Source organism: Chrysochloris asiatica, unplaced genomic scaffold (assembly GCF_000296735.1).
Source record: "Chrysochloris asiatica unplaced genomic scaffold, ChrAsi1.0 scaffold00130, whole genome shotgun sequence".
Taxonomy (NCBI): Eukaryota; Metazoa; Chordata; class Mammalia; order Afrosoricida; family Chrysochloridae; genus Chrysochloris; species Chrysochloris asiatica.
In genome coordinates, this window is record NW_006408648.1 from 1,056,407 (window position 1) to 1,069,448 (window position 13,042).

A 13,042-nucleotide genomic window follows, 5' to 3' on the forward strand; every position below is an offset into this window, starting at 1 on the left:
ACTATATTAATATTAGGAACTCATGTACCCTTCACATTCTGGAACCAAGGTAGTATAAATCAAGTTACCCTTGGGTTTTCTTTGAGTTTTTTCATTCTTTTCTCTGACTGTTCTTCAAGCATACTAGTATTGAGAGATTTATCTTCAAACTCACTCATTCAAACCTACTCCATTGCCCTTTAAATGTGCTCTCCATTTCTGAGATCTGTGTATTAATCTTCTGGATTTTTAATAGCAGATTTTGTATGTACTGTTTCAAACTTTGTATTTATTCTGTTTATTCTTGTAGTGTTTTCCTGAATTCTTTGGAAGTTTTTTGGTGTGTTCTCTTTACTTTCCTTCATCTATCAATCCTTTGAAGATGCTCAAATATCATTCTTTTGATATAGTTCCATTACCTGTTCTTCCTCAGAAGATGGCGCTGCATTTTGGTCCTTTGTTTGAGCCATTTTCTCTTGTTTCTTTGTGTGAACTCAGTGTCTATTGTCTCCTGGGCATTGTGAAGCTGTCTTATTTATATTCAATTGGTGATTGTATGTTGATGTGTTCTTAGGCTCTCCCCAACTGGCTCCTGCAGTTGTAATTAGAGAATGAAAGTATGTACACCTTTGTCACGTGCACACCTCAGTTTAGGGTGGGTTTGGCTCATGTTAGCAGCTGTCTATCATTGATCAGGTGGCATAAGAGCTGGTACTGGCTCTTGCCCAGTGGGTAGAACTACAGAGGGTATGGCTATAGCTCAGCTGTGTGGGCACAGTTGCTATCTCCGGTTGGATGTAAAAGATAAAACCTCTCTTTCTGTCACACACATACATACACAAAAACAAGCAAGCAACCAACAATGAAGAAAAAATAAAGAGGAAAAAGAAACAAAACAGGCAACAACAACAAAAAAGAATATAAAGACAAAAGAGAGACAGGAAAATGGAGGTACAGAAGAGAAAAATGAAAGAGGAAATAAATGGGGGTGGGTGGTTTTAGAAAGTCCAGGGACAGGGAAAATGAAAAGACAAAGGGAGTAGAGAGTAGTAAAGAAAGATCAAAAGGGGGGGGGGGGATGAGGGGTGAGGAACAGAAGAAAAGAAGGAAGGAAAACTACAGCAGAAACAAGACAAAAAAAAGCAATGTTAACAGTTGAACTGGAGAGGAGAAAAACTCTTGGGGGTTCTGCAAGCCAAGGAGCTCATGATGTGAAGTCTGGGCAGGATGTGACAGCTGAGTTCCTGGTCCTAAATGGAATTCCTCCTATCTGCCTTGGTGTTATATATGTTTAGGGTTCTCAATCTGCAAAGTACTTTGTGGAAGTCCTTGATGGAGCTGGTTTCAGTGTTTGTTAGGACCACAGGAAAGCAGGGGGCTAGATGAATGGTTAAATGGTAGTCTGGTGGCTCAGCAAGTTCTGTAGGTCTGCAGCTGAGCCCTCTTGAATTCCAGGTACCAAATCATCTCAATGAAGTGGCAGAGCCAGTCTCACATTGGCATGGCTCCTGACCACAGGGCTCTGAATTCCAGGAGAGCAGGGTCTGTACTGGGGGAGGATGAGCATGGGAGCTGGCCACACCTCTGGTCACCAGGGAAACATGGGGGAAAAGAAGGAATTGAACCTTTCCCATTGTGTGTGTGAACCTGCTCTGCCAGGCCACTTTAACTGTCACCACAGCTGCTCACAAGATGTTCATGCTGAGTCTGGCCCACTTTCACCACCCCTGCTTAACTTCTCCCAGCAAGCACTCTGTTCACTTCTCTAACCTTCCTCCTGAAATTCAAGGTTCCAGGATTTTCATCTATGTCTTCTGCATTTGGTCTCTCCTACCTTTGTGGTAGAAGGTCTGTGTAGTGAGTCTGCCTAGTCTGTCATCTTGCCAGCAGTCCTCTACTTACATATATTTTTGGTTTCCTTATTTAAAGATTTTATTTATGAGATTTATCAAACCTCCCAAAAGTATCTTTTTGGAAGAGAGTTCTCTAAGGCTTACACCAGCAAAACTTATGTGGCATAAACAAATCTAGACTAATTCAGAAAAAAATCTGCAGCAGAAGAAAAGGATACATTATATAACAGTGATTGAGTTACAAAATCGTTATTAAATTTACTATAGGTCCTAACAGGAACATTGTTGAAGTTGTTTTTAAGTGCCATCAAGTCAATTCCGACTCATAGTGATCTTGCATAGGGTTTCCAAGGAGCAGGTGGTGGGTTTGAACAGCCAACCTTGTTAACTGCAGTCTAGTACTGATCCTACAAAGAGCTCTGATAGCACAGTGGTTACGAATCGGGCTGCGAACCTCAAGGTCAGCAGTTCGAAACTACCAGCGGTTCCACGGGAGAAAGATGAGGCTTTCTGCTCCCGTAAAGATTTACAGCCTCGGACAACGTGCGCAGGGTCACTATGAGTTGGAACCTACTCCACAGTACTTAACAACAACAACAATTAATCCTACACCACCACACCAGAAGTCCTGCAGCAACACAGGTTATATAAAACTATAAAACTACAAAAATTATGAAAGCCTCAGTTTTCCAACTAAACATACATTAACATCATTTTTCTGAACTAATAATAACCAAAATCCCAAACCCATTACCACCATGTGTGACAAGGTCCGACTCATAAAGGCCTGTCTACAGTTCTAAGGCTGTAAATCTTTATGGAAGCATAAAGCTGGTGCATCTGAATTGCTGACCCTGTGGTTAGAAATCCAATGCTAAACGGACAGCACCACCAGGGGTTTAGGGGAATAACCAACAATTTAAAATCACCTACTACTGACCATGTTCAAAGTTTCTGCTTACATGAATTCCATATTCATGTCAACCACAGAAAATAATAAGTACTTTACCATGGTTAGTTACCCAGTTAATGCACGGTCTGGCTCCAGAGTCCCACTATTCAGCCTCTCAGTGAACATGATCTGTGTTACTCCAACCAATTTGAAGGACACTGGACCAATAAACAACATTCTTATCAACAGAGAAAAGACTGAAGTTGTCAAGGACTTCATTCTTCTTGGATCAACTATCAACACGCGCGGAAGCAGCAGTCAAGAGATCAGACGACATATTGCATTGGGCAAATCTGCTGCACAGGAATTTTTAAAAGTATTGAAGAGCAGAGACGTCAGCTTGAGGACTAAGGTGCACCTGACCCAGGCCATGGTGTTTTCAATAGCCTCATATGGATGCGAAAGCTGGACAGTGAATAAGGAAGATCGTAGAAGAATTGATGCCTTTGAGTTGTGGTGTTGGAGGAGAATACTGAAAGTGCCATGGACTGCCAAAAGAACCAATAGACCTGTTTTGGAAGAAGTGCAGCCAGAGTGCTCCTTGGAGGCCAGGATGGCTAAGCTTCGTCTCTCATACTTTGGATATATTGTCCAGAGGAAACAGTCGCTGGAGAAGGATGTCATGCTGGGTAAGGAGGAGGGTCAGAGAAAAAGAGGAAGACCTCTAACCAGATGGATCAGCCAGGTGGCATCATTGATGGACTCAAGTGTGGCAGCGGTAGTGAGGTTGGCCCAGGATCGGACATTGTTTCGTTCTGCTGTGCATGGGGCCGCTATGAGTCGGTTCCGACTCAATGGCACCTGACAACAACAACCACATGATTTTGTCATAAATTTACAATAAAGATTGTTGGTTCTCAGTCAGAGCTTTCCACATTTCAAATTTATGGAGATAGTGCTGCTGATCTTAATCAAATAGTGGGTTCTCATTATTAGTATCAACAGTAAGACTTAACAGCTACCACTTAAGTTAGGCACTAACTACTGAAGTGGTATTATTGCATTATATTGTTAAATGCTTTTAATTTTTAAAAAGTCGATTCAAATAGTACAAAAGGAATTAAAATGAGAGCAGGAGTCCCCTGATTCTCCTCCTTTCCACCTACTTTCCTAATCTCAAGGAGCAATAACTGCTAACTTTTAATCTAGTCATTACCTCAGTACTATAAATATGATGCTATTGCTCAATTTAAGGAGCTCTGGCCGCATAGTGGTTACAAGTCGATCTGATAACCTCAAGGTCAGCAGTTCAAAAGTACCAGCTGTTCCGTGGGAAAAAGAAGAGGCTTTCTTCTCCCATCAAGATTTACAGCCTCGGAAGCTCTAGATAGGATTGCTATGAATTGGAACCAACTCCACAATACAACACCAACACCACCACCACCACCACCACCACCACCAAACCTCCTGTCATGAAAGGTGAGAATTCACCTCGAATCACCAATTCACCCTACCATAGTTGTATCACTATTCTCAGTTTCTGTTATTATACATATAGCTGAAAACAATATCACCAAGTACAGACAGATCCACAGTGCCCCACCTACTTCATAAAATAAGGCTATTTATATGCTACACCTTTTTCTTTATTCCACTTTTCTTTATCCCAAACACTAATATTACTATTTACATTGTTAAAGATGACATAACATGTTTATACTGTCTTATGTGCTTTGTCCTACCACTGATTATAAATTTTGAAACTCAACAATGTTGATACACAATAACTATTGACACTTTTCAAAGTTCAGTTTACAGCCCCTTTATTTTTACAAAAGACCTACAATAGTATCTATTTTGCTAACCAAAAGAAATGTGATGCAGATTTTCACTTATAGAAAAAAAGGCGAAAAGCAAAGCTAGTACTCAGTATCTGTTTTGCAACAAGCCATTACAGCTCCTTCCCACCCCCACAACTACACTCAGCATCAAGCTGTCATAACTTTAAATGGTGTCTGTGAACTGTGACAGTTGTTGTTGACAAGTGCTGTTAAGTCGGTCCCGGCCCATAACAACCTTGTATAGGGCTCCTAAGGAGTAGCCGGTGAGTTGGAACCGCCGAACTTGTGGTTGGTTCAAACTGACCTTCAGGGTCAAGTGCTTATGGAACAGTACCATGCCACATTTACCATATAAATTAATGGTAGCAATAATTCATATGTAAATTAATGGTAATCATGACTTTGCATCATTCAGCTTACAAGAAGTTGCATAAGAATGCTTTACTTCTGGATGGCTTAGTAAATAATGTTGGTGTTGTTACGTGCCATTGAGTCAATTCTGACCAACAGCGACCCTGTATAGGTTTCCAAGGAGCAGCTGGTAAGCCTGAACCACTGACGTTGCAGTTCAAACGACTCTGCAGTCTGACACAGTAGCCCACAGTGCCACACCAGGTCTAGTGCGTTATATTTCATTCTTGGCAGTATTAAGTACCATTCTTTTCCCCTTGTACTATAATTTTGCATGATCATATCTACTCACCACTCCAGCTTTCCATTGTATCAAGTAGGCTGCCTAATCCCTCTTTTCTCCTGGAGATTTTCCCCTGGAAAATATCTATTACCGTCTTCCTTTCTGGACAAGATACTCTACAATACCAACTAAGCCTCATAATTAATACAGTGAAGTAGGTAGTGCAACTCTGATTCTGCCGATGAGAATACAAGCTTACACACAGTTACACAGTTGCTAAATGAATGACAAAGGAATATCTGAGCCCAGATGTGAATTTTGTGGAGTGGAACAGATCAAGTAGCTGACTACAATCAAAGAAAAGAAAAACAGTTTGAAGAATATGTATTACCATCAAATTATGATGAATTTAAATCTCACCTCCCTTGATTTACAGATAAGATAAATAAAAAAAAAAAGTATTGCTACAAAATCATAGAAACCCTTATTAAACAAAAATATCAAGTGTGAAGCTGTTTCTCGGCACACCCTCCCATCTAGGTTCATATACGTTTTTTGGTTGTTTTTTTTTTAACTTTTTCTTTATTATGAATTGGGTGAAGATTTACAGAGCCTATCCATTTCCCTCCACTCATCAATTTTTGTTTGTGTCATGTCACTGATTGCAATCACCCCAATGTAACATCATTTATAAAGGCAGTGCTTCCATTTCTCCAACCTCCAAAGAATTATGCACACTTCCATTTATAGCATGTCAAAACAGCCACTTTGGCATCCTCAAGGGACTCAAAATCACTTTCCTTTTAACTGCCTTTTGATTTTGGGTACAAAAAGTAGGAAGAGGCAAGATCAGAGCTGCAGGGTGGATGGGGCAAGGATTCCTCAGGATCTTCAGAGAGCAGGCCTTGCCACTCTCTAAGAATGAGCAGTGGTACTATTGTGATAGAAAACAAAGCATTGGCACATCTTTGCTGGCCTTTTCCTCTCCATTGCAGTTTTCCATTTTCTTCAAATTTCTTCACACTAACCCCCTGTGATCTTCCTGTGCGCTTTGAGAAAATCTATCAAGGTTACTCTTTAGGAAAAAAAATAGTAAAAATCAGTCTTGGAGTCCTGGTGTGGTGCTGTAGGATAAGCACTGGACTGCTAACCACAAGGTCAGTCGTTCAAAACCACCAGCCACTCCTTGGCAAGCCTTTACAGGGTCATTATGAGTCAGAATAGCCTCAACAGCACTACCACCAACACTCACTCTGAGCTGACCTCTCTGCCTTGAATTTAATTGGCCAAGATCATCTTGGAAGCTACTGTTTCATGTGGATCTTGCTCTCTGGATCGTATTGGTAAATCTAAGGCTTGTCCCTGGTTTTATGTCTAATTCCATAAAATGTTTTCATTAACTTCAATCTTGCTTAAAACACTGATGGAAAAGATCAGCTCTTTGAGGTAGCTATCTTCATAAAACGTCAAGGAAACCCATCAAGTCAAAAGCTTGCTGAGGCCAAGATGTTCACTTAAATTTGAAAATGATGAATCATGTAAAATCCCAACTTCAGTAGCTATAGTACCTATGGTAATTTTATGGTCTTCGACCAATTTATGGACTTTACCCAGCTTCTTCATTCATCAAGGGTGATGATCTTCCCACTGTTGGTTTATCTCTGAGGTCTTTCCAACTTTCCTTAAAACGCTTGATTAATCTAAAATCTTGTTTTATGTGGCACAGCATTTCTGTAAACTTGCTGCAAAGCTTCAATGATTTGGGAAGATATCCATTTCAGTTTTGTTACAAATTTTACATTAGCTCTGACCTCAAAATTGTTTTTTTACCCTTGACACAGAAAGTAGCTTTTTGGGTTTTTTGTTTTGTTTTGTTTTGTTTTTAAATGAAGGCATTCTAACAAGTATAAGACAAATGTATTACTGACAAAATTGTCTGCAGCCATCCCATAATGGCAGATGTTTGGAATAACCCCACGCATGTATGAGCTGAAACCATAGTAGCAATGCCTTTTAACTTATCATATCTATTTTTAAAACCATTATGCAACACTAAAGGATACTGACCAATTCTTGTTCTCTTTAATGTGGGCTCCACGATGATATCACTTACCCCCATAAAGTTATTTTAGTGTCTTCTTTTCATTTTAATACACTTTCAAGCTTGGGAGATTTTACATTGGTTACAGAGATTAATTTTTAAGGTTTAGGTTTTTTTGAAAACCAAATGAGAACATTCATCCCAACACTAATTATAGGCTAACAAAGCTTTTAAAACAAAGTACTCAGCAACTGATTAAAATAATCCCAGTTTCTAAACTCTCCTTCTATAAAAAATTTAGTATTTCTATTCCTCTTTAAAATACTCCACAGATTTATGAACATATCATTCCCAGTATTTAATATTACCAAACTGTAAACACTGACTTTTTATCTATTTTAAATTCCTTTCTCTAAATGTATACAGCCTGAAAGGTTAACATTTGAGGATTCCAAATTGTAGGAATAGCTACAAATAAACACCTCAAAAGGAAAACTCAGCTGTCATAGAAAATACTGCAGGGCAGTCCCAACAACTAAGGCTAGTCAATAAAAGATAACGAGAAAGTTAGAGACCAGTAAGGTCGATAAAAGCTTTATATCCATTCTACATCAACTTTTAAAAAAAATACTGGCAAGCTTGACTTTCTGAAGGGCTTTAAAGAATTCATCATAAAATGAAAGTGTTGGCTATTAATATCCATGTACATTCTGATTCAAGAGAATTCATTCAGATAAATTATAGATCTATGACGTGAGGAAAAATAACTGCAAAATGTTATGTCAAAAAAAGGGGTGAAAGGATTTATTTACTGATATACCAAAAAAATCTAAATTAATAATCTGGTAACAGTGACTACACAATTAGAGAAAGAAACTGGATGACTGAAGTGAAAGAAAAATATTTTTCACCATATATGATTGTTTTTTGTTTTGTTTTTTAAAGCATGAGTGTATATATAAGATCTATTACAAAAATTGTTGTTGTTGTTGTTAAGTGCTGTGGAGTCAGTTCCAACTCATAGCAACTCTGTATAAGATTTCCAAGGAACAGCTGGTGGGTCTGAACTGCCAATCTTGTTTGTGCTTTACAGTCCAGTACTGATTCTACAGCACCAAACCAGGAGTCCTATTACAAAAATTAAATAACCAATTATACACTGAAAGTATAGACAAGTTTGATGAATATAAAGCATCAGTTTTTTTATCTTTAAAGCAATATAGTGGTTACGAGTCAGGCTGCTAACCTCGAGGTCAGTAGTTCGAAACTACCAACTGTTACATGGTAGAAAGATGGGGCTTTCTGCTCCCGTAAAGATTTACAGCCTCGGAAACCCTTTAAAGGGCTGGTGTGAGTAAGACCTGACTCCACGGCACACAACCAACCCCACCACCACCATCATATAACCTCAAAAAGTTAGAGCATTACACCAATGTTCATTACAGCATTATTAATACTAGCCAAAAGCTAGAAACAGCAAAAGTATCCAACAGATGATTGGATAAACAAAATGTGGTATTATCCACAGAATGGAATATTCTTATATCATAAAGAGAAACAAAGTTCTGAGACATACTATCATATGGGTGAATCTTGAAAATATTACTTTAAGTAAAACAAGTCATATACAAAGGACAAATATTAAGATTCCACTTCCAAAAAATACATATAGTGGACAACATGGTAAATATAATTAGTGTCACTGAAGTGTACACTTTAAATGGCAACTGTTTTGTTATATACATTTTGCCACAATAAACTTTTTTCTTTAAGTTACAAAATGGGTTTGCTATTATTAACTGCCATGGAGTCAGTTTCAACTCACAATAGGTTACAATCCAAAAACTACAGGACTTGTGCTGTGGAGCAATTTTTTTTAATCATATAAATATAAGGGGACTTGAAAAAAAATAAGTTTAAAGACAAATTCCATTACTTTTAATTCCAGTTCTTCACAAACTTTTTGAGGGCCCTTCATATGACCAAGAATGAATAATGAATTCCTTTAAAATCTTTCTTGCTATTCTACCTTACATTTATCATAAATTCTTATCATTAAACTTCATAACTAAATCAATTTTGTTTAACTACATCATCACAAAAAAAATGAAAAATAGTTCCTTTCATCATCTCACTTACTGGTGCCATTTCCATATTGTTAATCTGGGCCTCATGGAAGCCTCCATCTGACATAACTTCTTCTGTTTCTTCTTCTGCTGTAGCAACATTTCTTCGCTTGAAAAGCTGAAGAAAAAAAAACAAAACTGTTATGCATGCCATTCTAACACATAGGAGTTTAAGATTAACATTCAAACATTATGTACTCCTTTCAAAAGGCAACAGAGCTGAAAATCGTTTTTTAAAAATTCTAAAGCTTGTGCCTCCACCAATCATTATTGTTAGTCGACACCTTCATGTTTCTTCAGTCTCCACGGCACTTAACAACAACATAGTCTATAAAAAATTAACTATCACAATATATTATGATCAATATTGTTGTCAGGTGCCATCGAGTCGGAACCGACTCATAGCGACCCCATGCACAGCAGAACGAAACAATGTCCGATCCTGGGCCAACCTCACTACCGCAGCCACACCTGACGCCATCAATGATGCCACCTGGCTGATCCATCTTGTTGGGGGTCTTCCTCTTTTTCTCTGACCCTCCACCTTACCCAGCATGACACATCCTTCTCCAGCGACTGTTCTCTCCGGACAATGTGTCCAAAGTAGGAGAGACGAAGCTTAGCCATCTTGGCCTCCAAGGAGCACTCTGATCAATATTTGAGAAGGTAAAATTTACTGACAGAGGCCTGAAACTAGATAGTAACAAGACTGCAAGGTCTGACATGTAGAATAAACTATGCTTGGCGATTTCTCTCTTCTATGTGAAGCAGGTAACAGAGTATTCTCATCAACACACATCAAGGGAAAAATTACAATAAAAATGATGTCAGCATGATTTAGTATTTCCCTCCGAACTTTCAAGGTGGTGGACTGAAGCTTTCTGACTGACCACCCTAACATGTTCAGCAACCAGGGACTACTGCCTGAACACTAGTTTTTCAAAATCTATTAATTTGTGTAGGCAAAAATATTGTTTCTTTCCAAAGGCCGCCCACTAAGATGCCTTTCATTATATCCTCAAGAGACCTTAGTGATATGTCCTCAATCACCCAGGATGGAGTAAAACCAACCTATTCTGCCATCTTAAGCAATTAAAATAGCAAATAAAATGCATAAAATACTGGATGTCTGCCACCAGACAGGAAAGATTTTGTCTCAGGTTACTGCCTAACTTCCAAGCTGAATTTCCAGCCTGCAGCACATGAAGAGAGGGGCTAAACAGAACTTAGAGGTTCCAGAATTAAGGAGATCTGAATTCAAAACTGAGGACATAGGACACCCAGAATTCATGTTGTTGTTAAGTACCATCAAGTTGGTTCCAACTCATAGTGACCTTGAATGAGGCCTTTAAATTTGGGGGGGAGCAAAAAGTTTCATCTTTCTCCTGCAGAGAGAGGTTGATGGGCTTGAACCACCAACCTTGTGGTTTGCAGTTCAGTGCTTGTCCTATGAAGCCACCGCATTCCCCCCCACCCCAACTAGAATTCATACAACAGAATAATAAAGTGATCTACAAAGAGAAACTACCAAAAATCCTCAAGGAGTTCCCTTTGAGTCTTCAGCTCAGTATTGATTAATGTATGAGTGTAAGGAAATGACCCAAACCTGGGAAAGGGGAATACAGAAAAATTCTTGGGAGCTCCCATAGGTTCTAGACTAGCTAGTGTTTCCATCAGTTCTGACTCAGTGATTCTTGTTAAGTGCTGTCAAGCTGGTTTTGACTCACAGTGAGCCAATGTCACAGAATAAAACTGCCCATAGGGTTTTCTAGGCTGTAATCTTGATGAAAATAGACTGTCCAGTGTTTCTTCCAAGGAACCACTGGGTGGGTTGAAAGCAGTGCTTCAAACTGGTTCAAAACAATTCATTAATTGTACTGTGAAAGAAGGCTGCAAATGTGTTGTATAGAAACCAAATCTGTTTTCCATGGTATTTTAATCCAAGTAGGAAACAGTTGTGCCCTGCTCCAAGATGATGGCTGACCTCACTCTATAAAGTCCTGCCAATACCGTTTCTCTCTGAAAATCTCGCCACAGATTTGAAAATTTCAGGAGCCTGATACAGGAGACTGAATTATTTGCAGGACTACAAGAGTACTGGTATGATGCATATCGGAAGAACTCGACCTCAAGGTAAATTTGAACCTATTTCATGGCACTTAACAATAACAATGTTGTTGTTTTTGTTGTTAAGTACCACTGAATTGGTTCCTACTTACAGTGACTCTGTAATAGGGTTTCTGAGGAGCAGCTGGTTAGTTTGAACCAAGAACCTAGTGGTTTAAACTGACTTTGAGGTCAAGTGTTTATCCTACAGCGCCACACATGCTCAAAGTGGTGTAGGTCAGTTGTCATCCTTGAGTGGGGCACAGCTGTATGATGTTTCTGAATATGGGTCAAAATACCACGAACAACAGATTTAATTGCTATGCAATGCAAACACAGCACTTGTTTATGACAGTAATTACTGAACCATTTTGAACTGTTTCAAAGCCTGGTTAAAAATGCTAAATAACTTTAAAGTTTCAGACTAAAGGTCCACACCAACAAAGTGCAAAAAAGCAAGTTGCAGAAGATACAAAATGGTACCAAGCAACTTCATGACACCCATGCTGCTGTTGTTGTTAAGTGCTTTAGAGTCAGTTCCGACTCATAGCACCCCTATATAGGGTTTCCAAGGAGCAGCTGGTGAGCTTGAACCACTGACCTTGCAGTTCACATGACTTTGCAATCTGACACATTACCCACAGCACCACACCAGAACTCCAACAGTTTATAGAGAACAAACAGGATGGTGGATCGGGTAGACGTGCAGTAAGGGGCTTCGTTAGCAACAACACAGAATACCCCAGACCAAGCAGGCTTGGGATGGTGACAGAACTCTGAACCACATAAAAAGGAATATTTAGAAGGTTAGAAGGCTTACAGCTAGGGGAATTGTAGAGGAAGCAAAAAATCCATTGCTTTCTAATACAAGATGCTGAGCTGCTCCTGGAAGCGCCATCCTGAGTGAGACCAAGTGGAAGAAGGATCGGAGCAGCCACGTACGCCTGACAGAATCTCGGAGAAAAGGTGTGAATGTTCTTTTTATTTGGATTTGTTCATTGGTTCCTCGCTGTCTGCGCACCTCCATTCAGGTATCCAGAGGGGATGCCTGATAGAGTGGACACCCCACCCCCATGCCTGGAGTGTTCTACTATGCATGCGTACAGATCTCCTCAAAATTTAAAGTGACAGTTTCCACTTAAAACCAAACGGCAGTGCAAAACTGCCACAGCCGACCCTGACCTGTTTTATCACTAGGAAAAAGGCTTGAACGGGGATTGTGGAACAGGACAGGCAGACTAAAAAGAAAACAGGCAGAAAATTAAATCCTGAGTTACGTCACAATGACCAACTGTGGCATCTTGAAATTTCTCGGGAAGTGTGAAAAGGGAAGTCCATCTCCTGATCACATCTACCTGAAGGCAATCGGAAAGCATAAAAAATACCAAAACACACAACCATATAAGTATTAACACCACACATAACTTCTGAATATTCCCACAAAACAGAAATAGATGACCCTATCAGCACATGCCCAGAAATGAGATAAAGTGACTGAGGCAAATGAGCTGGAAGTAGACCTACACTCCATACTGGAAGATGGGCAGGCTTTGGAAATGCCTGAGAAGGA

General features: G+C 39.4%; 1 protein-coding gene across 1 annotated transcript in view; it reads right to left on the bottom strand.

The window, feature by feature from the left end:
- Positions 1-13,042, bottom strand: part of KPNA1 (karyopherin alpha 1 (importin alpha 5)) — a 124,136-nt gene that overhangs the window by 36,458 nt on the left and 74,636 nt on the right. The window contains exon 3 of the mRNA XM_006869355.1: positions 9,380-9,484. Coding sequence (XP_006869417.1) covers positions 9,380-9,484 — 105 coding nt within the window. The remainder of the gene's footprint in view (positions 1-9,379; positions 9,485-13,042) is intronic.